At 46.3% G+C, this 23,048-nt stretch overlaps 1 protein-coding gene across 3 annotated transcripts in view; it reads right to left on the reverse strand.

Moving 5' to 3' along the window:
- Positions 1-23,048, reverse strand: part of PUR2 (Glycinamide ribonucleotide (GAR) synthetase) — a 42,325-nt gene that overhangs the window by 14,318 nt on the left and 4,959 nt on the right. For 2 of the 3 annotated variants that reach the window (XM_010247208.3, XM_010247205.3), the window contains exon 2: positions 22,203-22,484. In XM_010247208.3, the coding sequence (XP_010245510.1) occupies positions 22,203-22,482 (280 nt within the window). In that variant the 5' untranslated portion in view covers positions 22,483-22,484. Of the gene's footprint in view, positions 1-22,202; positions 22,485-22,690; positions 22,963-23,048 lie in introns of all 3 variants that reach the window. The other variant, XM_010247207.3, reaches the window with a different exon arrangement.

Raw genomic sequence — 23,048 nt, forward strand, 5'->3', positions numbered from 1 at the left:
TGAGCTATTCTAGGCTAAAAGTGAAATAATGAATGCAATAATGCCCATAATATTCTTTTGGATGATCAACACTACAAGAAATTAATGAAAGAAGTCCATGAATAATACAGTTAAAATCAGCCAAGCAGATAGCACTGAAGCCAAAATAAAAGTCCCACATAAAACACATGCAGTGATAAGTTATGCATGTCTGCCAATAGAGACTAATTCTCCAGCTACTAGACCACAGTTAGAAGTATTACCAATTTCCAGTTTTAATAATAACTAATACCCATAAACTTTACATTGAACCATTCAAACTTAAGCACATCTCACGGAATGAATCCTAACAGCACTACATACTGTATAATCTACCAAAAATAAAAATCAAAACCTCTATTTTCTGATAACTTAACATTTTTTATGAGTTCTAATAAATTTTAAATTGCACCATTCAAACTTGAGAACATTTCACAAAATGCATCCTAATAGCACCACATACTGTATAATAATCTACCAAAAACAAAAACTGTTGTCGCTCGGATTAGCCGAGGGCAACACAGTCAATTTACTCCAAAGATCTGGGACAGGACCGAGGACTTCAGTGCTCCGAGAGGTGCTGAGGCCGTGGACTAGTGGGGCTCGAGGTGTGCCAAGGCCGAGGACTTGCGAAGGAGAATACGTCAGAGGCCTCGAGTGGGGACCCGAGGCGGAGACTCCAACGGTCATGTTAGTATCCACACAAAAGGGAGGTAGAAGGAAGCCCAATGCGGGAGCGCTCAGACGAGGTCACTAGTAGACACTAGGTCCCCAGTAATGAGAATACCAAAAGTCTTTTTGTTTGGTTCCAGATCCCTTACCTTGTGGGAGTTGCCTCATATTTATATTTGGGACCACCTGGAGGTAGTCGAACTCAGGTGGCTCAGATTCGAGTCGTACAAGGGCGGGACGCGGTCATCTGGCGAGGCCATGTGGTGTCCCACGATTGGGCCTGCGAGGTCCGCTTAGAGTAACCTTGTATGCTCCGCAATTTGTCCCGGTCGATACCTGTTGGTTGGACACGTGTCGGCCCGGCGATGGCCCAGCCAAATGCGCCTACATCATTTGCCCCCCACTCCCGACGCCGAAGTGGAGGTCTAGATGGGGCTTCGGGTTTGGCTGATGGGAGTGTCATTGGATGCTAGTAGGCACCATCAAGCTCATTCGGCGAAGGGTACCCTACAATGGCGTCACATCCATTTCGCTCATGCTTTTGTCCGATCTTTGTCCATGGGAGAAGGGTGAAGTTGTAGGCGACTCGGCTTCAGCTGGGGAGGCCAAGCAAGAAGGGCTCGGATAGGCCAAACCCGTGTCTTATCCCTCATGGTGACGGCTTGAAGTCGTGCACGGTACGGTTTCTACGGGTTAATACGCTGGGGCCGTGCCCAATACGAGTCTAGCGTAAGGAGAGTCTTCCGTAGGGGGGACGGGACTCCGGATGGACCGGACCGCGCATTCACTAGGTTAACGGACCCAAACCGGTGGACTGCAGCAAACGGACCTGTCGGTTCGCCCAGTGTCATTTCGTCTCCTCGAGGGCAGGTGTCGGGTGTCACCCTGCAGATAGGTTTACGAAGGTAGAGGCCTTACGGCCGTTGGATCCAGCGGGATCTGAGCCGTCCATTCTTCTATATATAGGGAACTTAATCGCGTTTTTTTCGTCATTTGTCTCTAGGCAACCTTGCTGTTGAGTGACTTCCGCTCCTAGAGCTTTCGGCTAGTTCACTTCTCCTAGTTACCTTCAGCCTTCGTCCATCTTAGGTAACACTTCGCTCCGATGTCTTATACCGATTCTGGCCCCGAGTGTTATGAACTTCCCAACCTCTCGGAAGGGAGCTCCCCTCGAACTCCTACTCCACTTAGTTCCAACTTGGAACTGTTGGCAGCCGAGGTCTCTCCTCAGCGAGGGCTAATGGTGCTGAGGGAGAGGCTAGCCTCCAGGGGCGCCAAGGGCAGCCGCAGAGGCGATGACCCTCCCTGTGAAAGCACTGCATCCGTGACACTGAGGGAGCCTGAGGGGTCCCCCCCAGAACGAGGGGGAGCCGGTCCCAAAACCCAGCTTTAGAGCGGTAGCCGAATATGCTACCCGAGGGGTGACCATGGGTCGTCTGCCACGTTCGGAGTTTGATAGCACTATGGACCAGGACCAAGTTAAGTCTTTAGCCAAGCGGTACCACATACCTCGGTCCTATTCACTTAAAGTATCCGACGTTGGTGGCCGGCCGTGGACTCCCAAGGAAGGGGAGATTTGTGTTTATCAGCACTTATTAGAGTTCGGTCTTAGGTTTCCCCTTCATCCCCTGATTTCTGAGTTGCTGAAGTGGTAAGGGATCACCATCAGCCAGCTTGTCCCCAACACCCTTAGAACCATAACCGCCATGTTGGTAGTGTCCCGGCTTCGAGACGTAGAGTTGACGCCGAAGTTGTTTCGTGCCATGTTCGTGCCAAGGAAGCACTCCTACAAGGCCAGCATGTACTACCTTCAGCCTTGGAGGGGTAAACCTATCGACAACCCCTCGTCCGGCCATAACTGGAAGGGCAAATTTTTCTACGTTTCCTGCCCTGAAGGTTGGTCGTTCAGATCGAGGTGGGGGGAGGCTTGTACGACGGTCGAGAGGTGTGCTCCCCCGCTTCGGGACGAGGAGGCCCCTTCCATAGCCCACCTACTTGTGCTGGGGAGAGTTCAGGCCAAGCCCTTGGTGGAGGTGGAGCTCCATTTGGTGTTCACAGGGCTCAACCCTACCCCCATCGGTAGGAGAGGTCTCGTAGTCTTTTAACACGTTCGCTTTGTCTTCGGCTTTCTGACTTCTTTCTGTTTTCCTGCAAAGGTTCCCATGGATGCCAAAAAGATGTTGTTGGAGAGCGTCTATGCGCAAAAGAAGGGCCAAGGCGGTAGTACACCCGGGGAGCAGATGCTAAGGAGGTGAGGAGGGAGAGCGTCTTAGCCGGTTATTCCGTCCCCGGTGGCAGGTCCATGAGGCGGATTCCATCAACGAGGAGGGGGTCAACAAGGCTCTAATGAGTGGGGTGGTCCCTCCAAGGGACCGATATGACGTGATGCAAACCAACCCCATGCTCGTTCGCGATGAGGGTCTCACCTTCTTGGCTGAGGTAAGCTTCCTCCCTTGTACTTCGCCATTTCTTGAATTTTGTTCGTTTTACTGACAATGCTTGGTGCAGGTCTGCCGTCACTTCATCGGTTTGGGGGACCGAGTTGAGCTTTTCTGCGATCGCATCGAGCGGCTCGAGAAGATTTACGAGAAGCTTCAACTGCAAGTGGCCTCCGCAGAGAGCAGCCAGGACGAGGCTATCTCGGATCTGAAGGACGAGAAGAAGCTCCGACAAACGCTAGAGGATGATTTGAAGGCTGAGCAGGCTCGAATTGGCCACGCGGGAGGCCCTGAAGAAGTCCGAGGACAAACGGGCTTGTCTGGACAGAATTGCGTTGGAGGCCCAGAGGCGGGCAGCGGATGCCAAGGCACGGGCGGTAGAGGCCGTCTAGATCTGGAAGCAGGCGAGGGAATACCAAAAGTGCCTTGTTGATTATGCGTCCGAGACCTACCTAGAGGGCGCATCAAGGATACCAAAAAGGCAATCCTGAAGATGATGTCGGACTTCAAGGTGGACGAGCTAGAAGTGTACCCGGATTCCCCCACTCCTAAAGAAATTGCCGAGGTCCCCGACGAGGCTGCTGGTGGTGCCAAGGACTCTACTGCCCCTTGGCTGGCGATAAAGCGTAGCTAGCTTCCTGTTTCCCTATTTTTGTGTTGCCTTTACTTTTTTGTCTTTTTAATGTGTATGTGCTCGGCCTTTGAGGCCAAAGAAAAACTTTTGTAAATGCGTATACTTGCCAAATGAATGTAATGAAGAGCATTTTTTGTACATAACATCCTCTTCTTCCTTTTTCTTTTCTTTTTTTTTACCAAGGGGTCCTTGCCCCTTCCTTCGAAAAGGTCACAAGTAGACAAAAAATAGCTCACAGTGGCTCGTTACTTACACACTCGCTTTAGGTGACTGGAGGGGGAGGCCGAGGCGGAGTTGTGCTACCGAGGTGTAGCTCGCCTAGCTTGCTTCCACTCCCCAAGCGCTTACTTAGGCAAGGCCTAGGTGGTCGGGGTCACAAGCCGAGACAAACCGCCGAGTTAGTCGTGGTAGCCATCTTTCTTTTATCGCATGTGCAGAACCAAGGCGCCATTTGCCTCGGTCGGCCTAGCATACTTATGTTTGGCGAGGTGCTGAAGTTGGGTGTTCGTTATAGAACGAGTGCATTGACCGCGGCTTGTGTCTAAGGTATCCTATCCACGACTTTATTACAAGTGGATGGGTGTTTGGTTCGAAGGGAGTCATACGCCCTGGCGACGGCCCAGTCCGAGCGCATGGTCCTCGGAGGAGGTAGTGCGCGTCGGCCGGTCGCAAAGCCGAGGAGTCCTGGGGACTTGGTGAAAACACACACTGGGACTTGGGCCGAAGAGAAACTTTGCATTATACATTCATTGCTTGGCCATCAGGGTTTACAATTATAGATAGTACATCTGGAGGTTCTCCAAGTTCCACGTCCAAGGGACGGGTCTTCCATCTAAGTGCTCAAGGCGAAAGGTGCCAGGGCCGACTACTTGCTTGACTCTGTAGGGGCCTTCCCAATTGGGACCCCGCTTACCTACACCGGGCTCGGAGACCATAACTTTCCTGAGGACGAGGTCTCCTTCTCAGTAGTGTCTTTCCTTTACCCTCGAGTTATAGTAGCGGGCCACCCATTGCTGGTAGGCAGCCACCCTGATTTGTGCCTGTTCTCGGGCTTCTTCCAGCAGGTCTAGGTTCGTTCTAAGTGCTTCACTATTCTCAGCTTCATCGTACGCTTCGATCCGAAGGGTCGGCTAGCCGATCTTTGTTGGGATAACAGCTTCGGTACCTTAAGTTAAGCCGAACAAGGTCTCTCCCATGGCCGTCCGAGGTGTAGTCCGATATGCCCATAGGACACTGTTCAGTTCGTCGACCCATAGGCCTTTGACTCGGTCGAGCCTGGTCTTCAGTCTGTCTAAAATGGTCCTATTGGTGACCTCGGCTAGGCCATTTGTTTGGGGATAGCCTACCGAGATATACTGCTGCTTGATATCGAGAGAGGCACACCATTCCCAAAACCTAGCGTCATCAAACTGTTTTCCATTGTTAGACCAACATGTGGGGGAGGCCGAAGCGGCAAATGATATTCTTCCAAAAGAAGCTCTGGATTGCTCGAGCTATAATGGTAGCCAGGGGTTCGGTTTCGACCCACTTAGTGAAGTTGTCGACAGCGACGACGAGGTATTTCTTGCCCCCCGTTGCTTGGGGGAAGGGGCCAAGGAGGTCCATTCCCCATTTGGTGAAGGGCCAGGGGCTGTTGAGGACCGAAAGTGTTGTGGTTGGCCGATAGCATAAGGTGGCGTGTCTCTGGCATTTGTCGCATCTCCATACCAGCTCGGCTGCATCCTTCTGGAGCATTGGCCAAAAATACCCCTGCCTTAGTGCTTTCTGAGCCAAGGTTCTATCGTTGAGGTAGTTGTTGCAGATGCCTTCGTGAATTTCTCAGAGTACGTACTCGCCTTCCTCCTGACAGAGGCATCGGAGGTAGGGTATGGTGAATGACTTGTACAATTTTCCTTCAAGCAATGTGTAATGGATTGCCCGACGTCGGAGTCACTTGGCTTCATTCCTATCGTCAAGCAGTTGCTCGGTCAAAAGGAAGTTGATGATGGGGTCCATCCATGATGATTCGGCCTCTACCAGGAGGACCTGGGCTTCTTCTATAGAAGGCCGAGGTAGTTTTTCTACGCGGACGGTGCGGCCGAGGGCTGCATCCGAGGTTCTTGCCAACTTAGAAAGGGCATCAACTCTCGTATTCTCGTCTTGCGGGACTTATTGCATAGAGAAGAGTCGTAAGTGGCAAGCTAGCTCTTGAACTTTGGCGAGGTATTTGGCCATGTTCTGTTCTCTGGCCTCGTATTCGCCGTTGACTTGATTCATCACCAGTTGTGAGTCGCTAAAGACTTTCGATATGCTGGGAGCCGAGGTCCTTGGCGAGCTGCAATCCGGTTTGGAGGGTTCATACTCAGGTTTGTTGTTGGATGCAGAGAAGTCAAACCTCAGCGCATACTCTATCACTGCATTATCTGGGGTGAGAAGGATAAGGCCTTCCCCACTTCCCTTGGCGTTGGACGACCCGTCAACAAAAAACTTCCACGCGAGTTGAGCTTCCACGCTGACACTCCTCCGTCCACTGAAAATCTTTTAACTTCTTAATGGCTCAGAAGAAGGGAAGGCAGTGGTCAGCTGGACTATGACATGAAGCGATCAAGGGCAGCTACTCGACCGGTAAGTCTTTGAGTCTCCTTCACCGACCGAGGTGGCACCATTTCCAATATGGCTTGTATCTTGTCAAGATTAGCCTCAATGCCCCTTTGAGTGAGGACAAAGCCTAAGAACTTCGTTGGGGTTAAGTTTCCAAAAGGCACACTTGCTGGGGTTAAGTTTCATGTTGAATCTTCGCAAGGTATCAAAGGTCTTGGCCAAGTCTGAGATGTGCATTTCAGCTTTTAGGCTCTTCACCACCATATCATCCACGTAGGCTTCCACGTTCCTCCCCATTTGGTTCTTGAACACTTTGTTGACGAGGCGTTGGTGTTAGACAGTTTTGTATGCCCTTAGACAGTTTTGTAAACACCCTGTGTTTACAGGAAGTACAGTGGGGATAAAGTTACCTTCTTGGTTCTGTATGTCGATGACATTCTACTCATTGGGAATGATGTAGGAATGTTAACTACGATGAAAGTATGGCTTTCACAGCAATTCTCCATGAAAGATCTTGGAGAAGCCTCCTATATACTGGGTCTTCGACTCTATAGAGATAGACCAAAGCGGATAATAGGATTATCCCAATCTACTTACATTGACAAAATAGTCAAAAGATACAGCATGGAGAACTCCAAGAAAGGAAATGTTCCTTTCAAGCACGGAGTCGCTCTCTCCAAGAAGATGTCTCCCAAGACCTCTGAGGAGATTGAGGGCATGAAGGACGTTCCCTATGCCTCTGCCATAGGGGGCATCATGCACGCCATGCTGTGCACTTGTCCTGACATTGCTCAGGCAGTGAGTGTGGTAGGCAGATTCTAGGCCAACCCAGGGCAGGAGCACTGGACTGCTGTGAAAAACATACTTAAGTACCTTCGAAGGACAAAAGAGTTTTGTCTGGTATTCGATGGTTGCTCACTACAGATCCAAGGGTATACTGATGCCGATTTCCAGTCGGATCCAGATGATAGAAAGTCTACATCTGAATATGTTTTCACGATAGGAACGTGTGCTATTTGCTAGAAAAGCAGCAAACAGGGGTCCACTGCAGACTCCACGACCGAGGCCGAGTACATTGCCACAAGCGAGGCTGCCAAAGAAGCCATGTGGATGAAGAAGTACGTTCACGAGTTGGGAGTAGTTCCGTCCAGCACATCACCCATCCCATTGTTGTGTGACAACAATGGAGCCATTGCTCAGGCTAAGGAGCCACGAGCCCACTCGAAGTCAAAGCACATCAAGAGGAAGTACCACGTACTGCGGGAGATTGTTGGTAGAGGGGATGTCCTGATTCAGAAGGTAGCGTCAACGGAAAATGTGGCTGACCCATTGACGAAGCCACTATCACAGAAAGTGTTTGAGCACATAACCCTAATGGGCCTTAAGCCCATTTCGAACTGGGCTAGTTTAAGCAGTTAAATTAAAGGGGTGAATTCTAGGATTGGATTAACAAATGGGATTGGGTTTTAACCCTATCCACTTAGAGAGACCAGATCTAAATATGATTCAGATCTGGAAACCTCCTAATGAGATTTGGAGAAGGCTGATCCAATCTGGAGATAGGATAAGGGTTTACCCTTATCACTTAAAGGAAAGTCTGATCCAAAAATGATTTGGATCAACAACTCCTAATGAGATTAGGATGATCCCTTTAAGGTTATAAAAAGAGGGGGCGGCAGCCTTTAGACACACCATAGTATCACTGCAAGTCTTTAGAGCTGAAATCACAGAAGAGAGAATTCAGCATACCTGCGAAAATTCTCTCTTGCCGCCGCCTCTCCTGCCAGTTCGACCTCCATTCAGTGGGAGAAATCAAGATTCGATCTTGATATCAGTTCCTTGTGAAGGGACTGATAGGAAGCTGTGCTCACGTGCCATCCTGCTATTTCTTGCGAAGGACTAGGTTCTTGGAGAAGAACACTGTTGATTCTGCTCCATCCTACACTGCGCCATCTTAGTGGGAGCAGTCTTTGGATCCTTCCTTGGGCGTGAACACCTTTGGTGGGAGATATTACTTCTCCGTATCAGGTATAATCCTCTCCTACTGCTTTTGTTCAGATCTAGTTCAATTTATGGTTCAAGATTGATCCTTGAAAATATGATTTTCTAAATAGGGAATGCGATTCCCAGTTGAAGGGAGAGAATTTTTTTTTTTTGAGATATTACTTCTCCGTATCAAGTATAATCCTCTCCTACTGCTTTTGTTCAGATCTAATTCAATTTATGGTTCAAGATTGATCCCTGAAAATATGATTTTCTAAATAGGGAATGCGATTCCCAGTTGAAGGGAGAGAATTTTTTTTTTTGAGATATTACTTCTCCATATCAAGTATAATCCTCTCCTACTGCTTTTGTTCAGATCTAGTTCAATTTATGGTTCAAGATTGATCCTTGAAAATATGATTTTCTAAATAGGGAATGCGATTCCCAGTTGAAGGGAGAGAATTTTTTTTGAAATTCGCCCACCTTTTTCCGCAAGATTTGGGCGTCCATACGATGGATCTCTCATCCCTTCAGTGGTATCAGAGCCATGGTTCAAGTCTTGAACCGAATTGGATCAAATTTGAACCTGCGCAAATGGGCAGAAGGTGTTCTACCCGATTTGCGCAGATTGGATGTTTCTCTGGAAAATTTGTTTCCAGTTAATGGGCGATTAATCTGAAATTAATTTTTTATAAATCTGATTATTATTTAGAATTGTTCTTTATGATTTTCTTGATTTATGGGCTATTCGTACAAATGGAGATCGAAATCTTGATTAGTGCAGGGAATCTGCGATTTTGCAGTTTCTGAATTATCTTATAACAATTGGTCTGTAAAATATTTTTTTTATTTTTTAGACTGAATGTTAGGTATTCGATCTGATGTAATTATTAATAGAAATTAGGTTTTCTCTTCATTTTTATTTGGATCGAAGATGGCGGCGCAGAGGAGATCCTTGAAAATATGATTTTGTTCAGATCTGGTTCAGTTTATGGTTCAAGATTGATCCTTGAAAATATGATTTTCTAAATAGGGAATGCGATTCCCAGTTGAAGGGAGAGAAATTTTTTTTGAAATTCGCCCACCTTATTCCGCAAAATTTGGGCATCCATACAATGGATCTCTCATCCCTTCAATTGGTAGGTAGCTCCCGCGTTCTTGAGGCCAAAGAGCATCAATTTGTAGCAATAGGTACCATGCTCGGTGATGAACGAGGTCTTCCCCTCATCTTCGGGGTGCATCTTTATCTGGTTATATCCGAAGAAGGCATCCATGAAGTTGAGTAGCTTGTACCCTGGAGTGGCATCGACGAGGTGGTCTATTCTCGGCAAAGGAAAACTGTCCTTAAGGTAGGCTCAGTTAAAGTCTGTGAAATCAATACAAATCCGCCACTTCCCATTAGCTTTCTTTACCAGAACCACATTTGACAACCAGTTAAGGTAATGTACCTCTCGGAGGAAGCCGGCGTCGAACAACTTGTCAACTTCCTCTCCTATGGCCTTCCAACGCTTCGGTGCAAAGTTCCTCTTCTTTTGCCGAACTGGCCTAGAGCTCGGGTCCACGCTCAGCCTGTGGGTGATGACCGAAAGGTCAATTCTGGGCATATCAACGACGGACCAAGCAAAGACGTCAGCATTAATTTTGAGGAAACTTGCCAATTCAAATAGGCTTTCTGGGGGAAGGTTGGACCTGGCGCGAACTGTCTTCTCGAGCCCAGCCTCGACCAGGGGAACTGAGATGAGATCCTCGGCCGGTTGGCCTCGACTTGCTGGCTCCTCCCTGAGGTCAAGGCCCTCTAATGGCAATACTTCCTTATTATTGCCCTTTAGTGCTACCACATAGCATTGGCGGGCGGCTTTCTGATCCCGTCAAACGACTCCGACGCTGTGTTCGGTGGGGAACTCGAGGGCGAGGTGGTAGGAGGACATGGCTGCCTTGAGTGCATGGAGGGTCAGCATCCCCATGATTAGTTTGTAGGGCGAGCCAATCCTCACGACCAGGAACTCATTCGTCCCCATTACCTGTCGTGGCTCGGTCCCTATTGAGACAGGTAGGGTGATTCTTCCCTCCAGTCTGACCACGTTTCCGAAGAATGAGGCACTAGGTTCATTCATCCCCATCACTTGCTGGTGTTGTTGTTGTTGCTGCTAGGGGGATGAGGCACTAGGCTCGCCTCCGACAAACTGCTTAAGGTGTCTACGGCGGATGAGGGACTCTATTTCGTTCTTCAATTCATAACAGTCCTCAGTATTGTTGTCGGTGTCGTGGTGATACTTGTAGTATTTTTTCGGATTTCCCCTCTTGGGGTTCCTCTTCATCTTCTCTAGCTACTTCATGTAGTTCTCCTCACCGACCTGCATCAATATTTGGGTCCTGGTGGAGTTGAGTGGCATGTATTGACTGTAAGCCAAGGCTGAGGCTAGTGGCTTCTTGTTGTCCTTGCTATTGTTGTTGTTGCGGTGGTCTCCGCTCTTCCTTTTCTTCTCCGAGGGTCTGTTATGACCCTCGGCCTCCCTTTCTTGGTTCTCTCTAGCCGAAGCCTCCTCGATCGTGATGTACTTTTGGGCCTTCTTGGGGAATTCCATCTTTGTCTTCGATAGGGTCTTGGCAACTGAACACTTCAGGGCCGAGCCGGGGCGGAGTCCGTTGATAGCAGCGTGCATGGAGACCATGGGGTCGAGGTCTCGGACCTCGAGCTCTTCTTTCTTGAAGCGGTCGACATAGGACTGCAGACTTTCACCCTGCTTCTGCTTGATGGACATCAGCGAGACCACACTCTTCTGGCATCGTCTACTACTGATGAAGCGAGCGAGGAATAAGTTGGCAAAATGTTCCCACAAGCTAATCGATCGAAGCGGGAGACTAGAGAACCACCGTCGAGCGGCCCCCTTGATAGTGGCCTGGAAAGTTCAGCATGTCAATCCATCGGAATACCCATACAGGATCATGAGTGCCCTGAAACTCTCCAGGTGATCATCGGGGTCTGTGTTCCCGTCATATATCTCCAGCATGGGAGCTTTGAAGTGTTGGGGGAGCAGTTCAGAGATGATGTCCGGGGTGAAGGCATCCATCTTTCCCGTCGGATTGCTCTAGCCTACCGAAGCGTCAACTCAACTCTCTAACTTGATGGAGCTCGTCCTTGATGACTCCGAGCTCGGCTCGTAATTCCGCAATCCGAGGGTCGGGTGGAGCTTGTGCCCCATCCTTGTCTTCACGGGCTCAGCGGAGGTCGGCACGAACCCAGGAGTACTCTGACGCGGGACCGCACACCTCCCGTCTAGTGCGGCGGTCATTCAGGATATCACGGAGGTCCGAGACTTGCGAGGGAGAGGCGTGGCGTCAGCCCTCTGCTCGAGTGGGCGCTACAGCGGTCGAACTGCCCGCCTTCATCTTGGGGGTTTTCCCTTCTACAATGGTGGTGCTGCTTGGAGGGTTGGCAACTATCATTGGACCATGCTAGCTCTTCCTCCTTTTGGCTGGGAGGTCCATGTTTCTCTGTGGTGCGCTGGCGGGGCAGCTACTCCCCGATTCTGAGGGCTCGGCCCGTTGGGGGTTGGCGGGGCCGAGGACTGGTGGCACCGCAAACTCGTGTTGGCCCTGATGTCCTAACGCCCCGGCGTGGCGCTCGCCTCAAGGGTGACCTCCTGCCTGGGGCAGACTTGCTCAACGCGTTGGGTGAGGTAGTCCAAACGGTCGAGGACCGCCTGGAACTACTCGATGGTGACTAGGTTCTGAACGTTCCTGGCTTTTCGCACCATGTCGATCGGGGCTCAGGAGAGTTCTTTTAGATTCGAGGTGAATGGGAGTATCTTAGCGACATTTCCTACAGACGATGCCAATTGTTGTCGCTCGGATTAGCCAAGGGCAACATAGTTAATTTACTCCTAAGACCCAGGACAAGACCGAGGACTTCAAGGCTCCAAGGGCCTCCAAGAGGTGTCGAGGCTGAGGACTAGTGGGGCTCGAGGTGTGTCGAGGCCAAGGACCTACAAAGGAGAATACGTCAAAGGCCTTCGGTGGAGACCTGAGGCAAAGACTCCGACGGTCAAGTTAGTATCCACACACAAGGCAGGTAGAAGGAAGCCCGATGCAGGAGTGCTCAGACGAGATCACTAGTAGACACTAGGTCCCCAATAATGAGAATACCAAAAGTCTTTTTTTGGTTCCAGATCCCTTACCTTGTGGGAGTTGCCTCGTATTTATACTTGGGACCGCATGGAGGTAGTTGAACTCGGGTGGCTCAGATTCAAGTCGTACGAGGGCAAGACGCGGTCATCTGACAAGGCCACATGGCGTCCCGCGATTGGGCCTGCAAGGTCCGCTTAGAGTAGCCTTGTATGCTCCGCATTTGGTCCCGCCCGGCGCCTGTTGGTTGGACACGTGTCGGCCTGGCATTGGCCCAGCCAAATGCACCTACATCAAAAATCAAAAGCTGTATTTTCTATTTTGGCAGCTTTGACTAGAAAAGAAAAGTTTATGAGAGAAGAGAAAAGATTTTTTTTATAGATAATGATAATGAAAACTTTATTAAATAAAGAACCAAGTATTCATCATACAATTCCCCACAAAGAGGCGCGAGGTGCAGCCTCCAAACTACATCATAAAGCTTACAATTGAGCCCAAAAGAGTTGATTCCTATGTACTCCTTGTTTAGCTAGAAGGACTGCCAGCCCATTTTCCGATCTTCTTTCCCATTGAAATGTGACTGAAATATTTGAAGTCAGCCACTTAAATCTTCTCAAAGCCCCCCTGTAGTGCCAGGCTGCCGTCTCTGGTTCTTTTAGCCATCCAATAACCAATTTGGAATCACCTTCAATCATTAAATGTTCCACTGCCAACTCTCTTGCATATTCTGCTCCTTGTAACACAGCTTGGAGTTCTGCATTTACAGAGTCTCCCCACCCTAGAGGACCAGAAAATAGAGCTACAATCTGACCCTCATCATTTCTGAAGACTCCCCCTATTCCAGATGGCCTCGGGTTGCCCAAACTACTGCCATCGAAATTTAGTTTAATGACACATGCATCAGGAGGCTTCCAATCCACCACCGGCTTGCTTCTAATTGTGGAACTTTTAGCTAGTTGTTCCCAATTTCTCCTCATGTCATCAAAAGTGTAGGTGGAAAACAGATCCAAGGACTTTACCCAACTTATGGCCCTACATAAGATACTTTCTAACACACATGTTTGATCCCTCTCCTTGACATTAAAGATTCTAGCATTTCGTTCCTCCCACACAATCCACACTAAAGCAGCTCTAACACACCTCCACAAAACTCTTCCTCTTCTCTTTGTCCACCTGAAAGTTGTAGGATCAAAAAGATTGCGAATCTGTACCGGTTCTGTCCACCTGCACCCAAAAAGATCAAAAAGCTTTTCCCAAAGGCCTACAACAAAAGGGCAAGTGATTAGTATATGGTTGCAACTTCCCTCGTTAGCTTTCCATAGGGTGCACCAGTTAGGAGAGATACAAAGACTAGGTCTTCTTTTTTGCAAAACACCCAAAGTGTTGATTTTCCCGAGGGAGACTTCCCAACAAAGGGCTTCAACTTTAGGAGGGACAAGTTTGGACCAAACTTCCTTGCTATGAAAAGGTTAAGGCAATGGGAAAGGAGTATGAGGAAGCAAAGGAGGCACAAGAAAAGGAACCCAAGGGTAAAGGCTTTCAAATACGGGAGTCTATAGAAGGAGGATCCAAGCAAACAGAATCAATAGTTTTAAGGAGCAAAGCAGCCTGGTCAAGCTCAAAATCTCTCAAACCTCTTCTAAAACCCAGATTCCAGTTTATGCCAGAAGAAAAGGATGAGGATACAAACCTTTGAATTGGCTCGTTTTTAAAACACAAGATGAAGGAGGGAAAGAGGTCCTTGAGGGAACAGTCACCAATCCAAACATCCTCCCAAAACAAAACCCTATCTCCAATACTAAAATCATACTTGATCAGGTTCAGGAAAATGGGAAGAATACTATGAATAGCCTTCCATGAGGATTTTAGCATAGCACGCCGAGATACACCAGCATCCCATCCATTGTCTGCAACACCATGCACACTCCTTACCACTTTATGCCAAAGTTTCTCCCTTTCTAGAGGCCACCTCCATAGCCACTTACCTAGTAATGCTGTATTTTTCTTCCTTAGATTGCCCAATCCCAATCCCCCCTGCTCCTTCCTCCTACACACTATTTCCCACCTAACCACATGATCCTTCCTCCCTTCCCTTGACTCCCACAAGAAATCCCTCATGACTTTCTCTACCTTCAAAATCACCTTTTGTGGCATTCTAAAGACAGACAGAAGGTAAGTTGGCAAGTTCGCAAGAGTAGCTCCAATTAAAGAGATCTGACCCCCAAGGGAAATGTAGTTTCTCTTCCAAACTGCCAGCTTCTTTGTGCATTTTTCTACGATCGAATTCCAAAATCTTCTTTCTCTTGGATTATCTCCTAGAGGCATACCCAAGTACTTCAAGAGCCACAGCTAGATGTAAGGCAGCCTAAGGACTCTGCTACCTCACTCAATTCCTCCATCTCCAAATTTACCCCCACTTCACAACTCTTTTCAAAATTGACCTTCATCTTCGACACACATTCAAACAACTTTATTACTCCTTTCAAATTTCTAGCCTTTGAGGGATCTCCAGACTCACAAAAAATGATTGTGTCATCTGCAAATTGCAAGTGTGACACCACAATACCCTCTCTTCCTACCCTCCATCCTCTAAACATATCCAACCCATCAGCTCTCGAAATGAGCCTATTAAACACATCGGCTACCAAGGTGAAAAGGAAAGGAAAAAGAAGATCCCCTTGTCTCAACCCTCTAGAGGCTGGAAAGAAGTCTCTAACCACTCCATTAACTAAAACTAAAAATTGGCAAGTTTTTAAACAAGCCTCAATCCAGCCACACCATTTCTCTCCAAACCCAAAGTTCCCCAGGGCTTCCAACAGAAAAGACCAATCGACCATGTCATACGCTTTCTCCACGTCCAATTTACATACAAAACCTTTCTTCCCCCTTCTCTTGAAGTCTTCCACACATCCATTTGCTATCAAGATTTGATCTATGATCTGTCTACCTTGAATAAAGGCCCCTTGCGATTGGCTTATTAAAGTTGGCAGGGCTAATTTTAACTTTAACAACAACACTTTAGCCAAAATTTTATAAATGCTAGTCACTAGACTGATGGGTCTAAAGTCTTTCGATTGAACAGCCTCTCCCTTTTTAGGGATCAAAGCCAAGGAGGTGGAGTTGATCCCTGGACTTATGAAGTGAGTCTCCGCAAACTACTCAAATACTACCAACAGATCTAACTTGATGATATCCCAACAGTCCTGAAAGAAAGACATAGTGAAACCATCAGGTCCGGGAGCTTTAGATCTATCCATTGAAAACACAACTCCCTTTATTTCTTCCAATTCAAATTCCTTTTCCAACTGATTTGCCAACTCTGAGTCCAATCTAGGCCACTCTAACCCATCCACTCTAAGCCTCACATCCCCTTGCCTTTTGTAAACTGCCTTGAAATGATTTGTGAAAACATTAGCAATCTCCTCTTGATCATCCACTACTTTGCCATTACTCTCTAACTTTTCCACGAAGTTTTTTCTCCTCCTTCGATTAGCGATTGCATGGAAAAATTTAGTATTACCATCCCCTTCCTTAATCCATTGATGCCTTGATTTTAGTCTCCAACACATCTCTTCCCTTAGCACTATCTCTTTCAATTCCTTCTTCAAATTCCATCTTAAAGTCCTTTCTTCTTCTGAGAGAGAGTTGTGTCCTTTTTCATCCAAAAGTTCGATCTGGGAAATAACACTTAATTTCTTCTCCTCCACTCTCCTGAAATGCTCCCTATTCTACTCTTTAATTTTACATTTTAGCCTTTATTTTCCTATGAAATTTGACACCCCTCCCAAGGGTACCCACCACTTCTTCACTCCACCACTCTAACCTTTTGGGTAAAGTCTGGATGTGTTAACCACATATTTTCAAATCTGAAAGGTTTAGGCCCACTCAGAAAATTCCTAGTTCCAATGCTTATCAACCAATGATCTGAAGTGACTCTTGGCAAGGCCCTAGCTGATAGACCGAACCAATGCACTCCCCAATCTGAACTAAAGATGAAACTATCCAACTCAGAGCATCTCGGGTTAGATTGTAGGTTGGACCAAGTGAAGACAGCTTGTTGGAGGGGGATTTCTAACAAACCACACTCATTAATAAACCCATTGAATCTCCTCATGCTAATTGGGATCGTTTGATTGGGGTTACTGGTCTCATTTGTAAACCTAATCACATTAAAATCCCCACCTAAACACCACAGTCCCTCCCACAAACCCCTTATAACATAGAGCTCTTCCCACATTTCGCCTCTCTCTCCATATCTATTCGGGCCATAGACGTTCGCCATCACCAAGGTAAACCGACCTATTAGCTCTTCCATTGGCTCCACTACCTCTTTCCTCCACAAAGTCACTAAACCTCCTGAACCCCCGCAAGACAGTAGAAAAGACCACCCTACTCCTCTAGAACACTACACACTTCTTACCCATTTCCTATCCCAAACTGCCACTTTTGTTTCTTGAAGCAAGACTATATCCGAGTTTTCCTTTCTAATCAAATCCTTTATTACCCTCCTTTTCCTAGCACTACCCAACCCTCTGACATTCCAACTCAGTATCTTCATTGGCTTACTTAAGTTTCCACCCTAGACACCATCATCCCTTACTTGGTTACTTTCCTTCTTTCCCCCCTTGTACTGAACTCCAAGTTTCCTCTTTCTTGGACAATATTTTCCTTCTTCCCTTTCTTTTTGGAATATGCTATAACTGAAGGAATGAGAGATCCATCATATGGATGGCCGAACCCTATAGGAAGGTTGGGCAAATTTTCAAAAATTTCCTCTCCCCGCATCTGGGAATCACATTCTCTGTTTTTGAAAATCTGCATTTTCAATGATCAATCTTGAACCCTAAATTGAACCAGATCTGAAACCAGAAGCAGGAGAGAGATATACCTGATACGAAGAAACAATATCTCCCAACGAAGGTGTTCACGCCCAAAGAAAGACTCCAAAGACCGCTCCCACTGAAGATGACACAGTAAATGTTGGAGTAGAATCAGCAGTGTTCGTCTGACGAACCGAACCCTTCGCAAGAATTCGTTGGAGGCTGTGAGCACAACTTCAGATCAGCCTTTCTCCAAAGGCTGATATCAAGATCCAATCTTGATCGTTCCTGCTTGAAAGAGGAGATCGAACTGGCAGTGTGGCGGCGGCGGCAGGAAGGAGGTGGCAGAGAGAAAATAGCGCAGTGATGCTATGTTCTCTCTTCTGTAACTCTTGCTCTGAAAGTGAGGATGTGATCATCTTAGAGGCTGCCGCCCCCTCCTCCTTTTATAACCTTAAAGGGATCAGCTCCTAATCCCATTAGGAGTTGCTGATCCAAATCATATTTGGATCTGAATTCCCTTTAAGTGATAAGGATAGACCCTTATCTTATCTGCAGATTAGATCAGCCCTCCCCTAATCTTATTAGGAGGTTTCCAGATCTGAACTCTCTGAGTGGATAGGGTTAAGACCCTATCCTATCTGTTAATCTAATCTCAGATCCGCCCCTTTATTTAATTGATCAAATTAGCCCAGTTCGAAATGGGCTTTAGGCCCATGAAGTCTTGGTGCTCAGTATGCTTCCAAACTACTGCCAGTTGGGCTTCTTTGTATGGCGTGGGACCCAAACATTGATCTACACATCAGCCACATGGGTTCAGCCCAGCCTCTGTTACAAGGCCTGGCCGAATACACTGTTATGGACAGTGTACCCCTTGAGCCCATCACATGGGCCCCTAATGGGCCCAACCACTTACACTAAGTGGTCCCTGGGCCAAGCCACCTTATAAAAACCCAGGGACTGTGGGCAGATGCAAGATTAGCCCATTAGGTATTACCCTCAATGGTCTTACACTCAACCTCTCAGCCCATAATGATCATGCATTGCCCGACAAGAGAGGGCCTCTCCCTCGGCTGCAAGGAACAATGTTGCACTCTCTGTTCACATGGATCCCGGGAATTAAAACCTTTTGCAAACATTTTGAAACCATAATATATATATTTATATCCGTTTATAAAATATATTTTGCAAAACAAATTTCAATTATTGAAATCGGCTACCGGCAGTCTTGGTTTCCATCAGAGAGAGTGCATCCCCGATCATTACCTTTATCCGACAAAGGGACTGATCCTGTCACTATGATCACCCACTCAGATGAATTCTCGGACTGTCCCAACATACCCAGGTTTTGACCCCCGCTAAGGATCTCACTGATTGGCATATCAAAGACAGCCCAATCCACACCTAGTGTAGTATCATAATCGAGTCTAGGGGTCAGGTGTAACTTTCCAGTTTTGCCCACTAATCACCAAGGTCCAGGGCAATACTGGAAATCTGGTCCGATTCAGGGTTTCAAGTAAACCTACACTGCATGTACCTTGGGTCTCACCCTGGCAACTGAGACAGGCCACCCCAACACTTGGCGGCACATCAGTGTCAGCCTTAGCAGGATAAATCTCCCCAGACTTATCCAACGGCTGTGAACATTCTAAACTAACACGAGTCTCATTAAGTGTCCAGTTTAAGGGTATTACACAGAAACACACCACAATAACATGAATCAAATATGTACTTTATTCATTTACAATAAATGTCATAATGTACATCATTCTGATTAGAGCTAAGGGCATACATTGTCTAACAATAACACTCACTACTTCTTTCAGTTTCAGGCCCATCTCTTCAGCCACTTGATTCATCAGTTGCTTCTCCATTCCCTCACCCTCATTCCTTTCCTTCCCTTTTCTCTGGCTAGCCTCCTGTAGATTCAAGTCTTCCTCAATGTATCAACTTCCGAATCCCTCCTAGTCAGTTCCTCAAAGGAATCACAGACTAAATCCCTGATTTTATCACCTTGTGCCTTCCATTCAGCCTCCATACTCCCTCCATTAAACCTTTCTTCCTTATCTCTAATCAGAACCTACTGGATTGTAGCAGACAATGGAAGGGTCTAGATGAAATTTGTTGCACTCACAAAAGGCTTATTAGTATTCTTAAAATCAAAGACTAACATACCTGGAGAGGATGGTTTTGTTGAAGGACTTCCAAAGTAAGTTTTTGTCTTGGGATTAGACCTACAAAAACCGGTTTCTAGAGGTTCGATGTTAGACTGAAGTTGAATGGGCAGCTGAACTTGAGAAATCGGTGCCCCCTTACTGGTTACACCCCTACTTTGCTCAGAAGAATAGTTAGAAACCAAAACCGCAACACCCCGCATCTGTTGAGAGCTCAAGATAGCTTTCGGATCCCCCAGGCAGTGTCCAATACCCAAACTGGTTGGCATCTCTTCTTCCCTACCCACCTCCAAGGCGGCTTCAAAGGTGATGATAACAGTCTCATCGTCATCTTTTTTTCATTTGTCTTCCTCCATGAAAAGCAGCTCTGTGTCGAAACTTTCATCCCCTCAAAACCCAAGGGATTTCTTTGGCCGAACACTCCCAATACTTGAAGTTTCAGATTCGTCAAACTCAAAATCTTCCTCACTAAATTCTAGAAAATCGTCCTCCTTTGCTACACCCCCTATTAAACCAGCTCGGGCCTAGCTCCAGCGCTGACACAGATCTCCACTGCAACGAGCTAAAACTCCCAGGACAACTCGCTGTGTCCCTTCGAATTGGAGAAGATGATGGACAAAAGTTAGAGTCCATCATCTATCCCTTTAGTTGGCCCACATGATCACTTAAGTGGTCACATGACTTAATTTTAAGTGAGCTGGTTGGGCCAGACCCAAACACTCCTTTAAGGGCCTATTGACAATCAGCCTTTGAAATGACTTGGCCCACCCCAACTGCCCTCTTTTGGGCTGCAGTAATCCCTTGTGTCCACGTGGGCCCACCCAACCTGCCCTCTTTAGGCCCATTAGAACAACTCGCCCTGTGGCTAAGACAAGTTCCCTCTCTACTTCTGCCCACGTGTCCCTCTACTCTTACCACCTTATCCCCTTGCTTTTTTAAAGAATGTTTCAGTCCTTTCTCTCCACCTTGACTAGAACCACTCTTATTTGGTGAAACCTATCGAATAGCCTTCTCCCTACTCCCTCTTTCTGTCAGAACCTGAGCATAAGACCTATAGCTCACCACCTTTTCCTCTTCTCCTAATGGCTCTTTCCCCTTGGTTGCTATTAACTTTCGTTTTGAGTTATCATTTCCCAAGAATACCATTTTTGTGTAAGTGTCAGCCATATTTGAATACATCAATCCCTTACTTCCACAAGGCAACTTCAATGGCTGTAACCAGCCAGGCTACATAGAACACTCCATCAACCATCAGCTTTACTGAACGAGGGATATCTTCCAGATGCACATTAGTCAAGCAAATTGCAGCTGAATGGAGGTCTTCCACAAAGGAACCTTCCAGTCTTGCCTTACACAGAGTAGCTATAGAATCAAACACCTCTGAGGTCCAGCTGAATCGGATATCTTCCAGATGCACATTTGTCCCTTGCATGCAGATCCTTAGAGTTTGAATGAGGGGTCCATTTTGTGATAGATATAGAAGCTGAGTGCAATTTACAACACAAAGCATATAGTTGTAACTCCTCTCCAACTACCTCAAGCAAGGCCTTACAAGACTCAAAGGGGGTTAAGATGATAGTACAGTTCAAGTTTAACTTCTTTAATAACTCTTCTGCAACTGTCCTCCAGTTTTCCGGAGGTACTGTAGAAGTTACTATAAACTTTTTTGTCCCACTCATTCTTGAGCTCATTGCATACTATTCTGCAATCTTTTGCTGCTTTACCCACAATTTGTACACTTGCAACCTCTTTCTAGAACTCTTGTTTCCTAGCTCCACCAACTCCATTCACTACATGTAACTATTCTTCCTTCTCAGAGCTGCTACCTTCCCCAAATCCCTCTCGGGCAAAGAAATCCTTCAAAACAGTTGACACTTCTTTCCATCCAATCCCCAACTTTCCTTCAAGGAAACAAACCATTTGTTTTTTTCCTTCCCCAAAAAACTCCAACAAAGCCACAAACCTTCCTCTAGAGTTCTTCCTCCTCTCTGCTACAAATCTCCTACCATTAACCTCATTTCATTCTTTGCACTCTAACTTTCCACTCACCTGAACTGCTTTCTCCAAGAATGTCCGAAACCAAACTACGGCTTCTTTCCCAACCAGTAATACCATAGCCTTGTTTAGTTCTCTGATTTTCAGAGCTTTCTTCCCTTTCACCCTAAAGCTTTCAAAAAGAAACTGCTTAGCCTCAACCTTCAAGGTCCTTCTCCAGCTTGTTGCCATGATAAAATCTCCTTCCTCCTTCATCCTCCCCTAGCCATCCTATCTCTCCTCTTGACAAAATCTCCTTTCAAAAAGTTTTGATTGTTGACTTTTTTGGGGGCTCCTAATGGTGTTCATATGCAAGAAAAGATAAAACTAATGAAAAGACTTTATTATGCAAATAAAGGAAGAGAAAGAGGGAGGGAGAGAGAGAGAGAGAGACCATAAAAACACTTGCTTCTGCAAGTAACTTGATACTTCCAAAATGTTCATAAAAAATTATATGCATTTAGGTTTTATTACATCATCCTTTTGCCAACCATCAAATGACAGCCCATATTTCTGTTTTATTTGGGGGGGACATATTTTTAGCCTAGACCTTTGAAATTTAAACATGGTTGCAATCATACGATTTTCGTTCACAGCATTCACACTGCTGAGACTTAATCAAATTCCCAATCTGCAGTAAAAGTCATGACAATATAAAATTAACACTCATGCAACAAATGCATAAAAGTGAACTAGAACAATCCACAAATTGTTTCATTCTTACCAAAAATCCCATCTTTATCTCCCTTATTGATGGCACCAGACTGCTCCAAACTTACTGAAAAGCACTTAAAGACTCTAGGCAATGAATGTGATTTAGATAAACTACGGACACCCACACCTCGGATAGGCCATTGTATGGAATTCCACCTCTGAGCAGTGGCAAAAGACACCGATGAATAATTCCCAGCAACGCAAGAAAGGTTCACAAGAAATGGCTTTATAGTTGTTCTTTTGTTAAGAAAATCCAGAGAAGCTCCAGCATTGTAAGCAATGGAAGCCATACCTGAATCCAACATTTTTAAAAGGTTAAATATGGAAAATATGCATATGCCTCAAGGCGATTTGAGGCAGAAGCCTTGAAAAAAAACAAAGTGTATATAATCCATAAACAATAAAGACAAAAAAGCATACCTATGATAGAAACCAGAACTATAACTGATCAAGGAAAAACAGAAACCAGAACTTTAAGAAGCAAAAAAGACTGCTTACACATAGTTTAAGAGAATTTCAAGTATTGTAAATCGTTTTTCCATCTCGCATAGAGTAGAATCCTTTTCTCTTTTTAATTGATTTACTTGAGAAGTGCCAGACTAAGGTTAAGTCAGATCAAGGATCTAAATATCAATAAAGACTGTTACACCCCATCCAACGTATTGGTCTGTATCGATAGGCGCTCTATAATTTTTTTCTTCAAACCTGTTTAGGGGGGTCAGTATAAGGTCTGTCTAACCCCTGAAACAGGTCAAACCCCGAAATAGTCCCTACAATAGCATATCGATGGTGTAAGCAAGGTTTAAAATGTTGATGTCAGTGGAAATGTCGGTCATCCAAATATAAGAAACATGTC

This window comes from Nelumbo nucifera, chromosome 5 (genome assembly GCF_055504915.1).
Source record: "Nelumbo nucifera cultivar China Antique chromosome 5, China Antique-T2T, whole genome shotgun sequence".
Classification (NCBI taxonomy): Eukaryota; Viridiplantae; Streptophyta; class Magnoliopsida; order Proteales; family Nelumbonaceae; genus Nelumbo; species Nelumbo nucifera.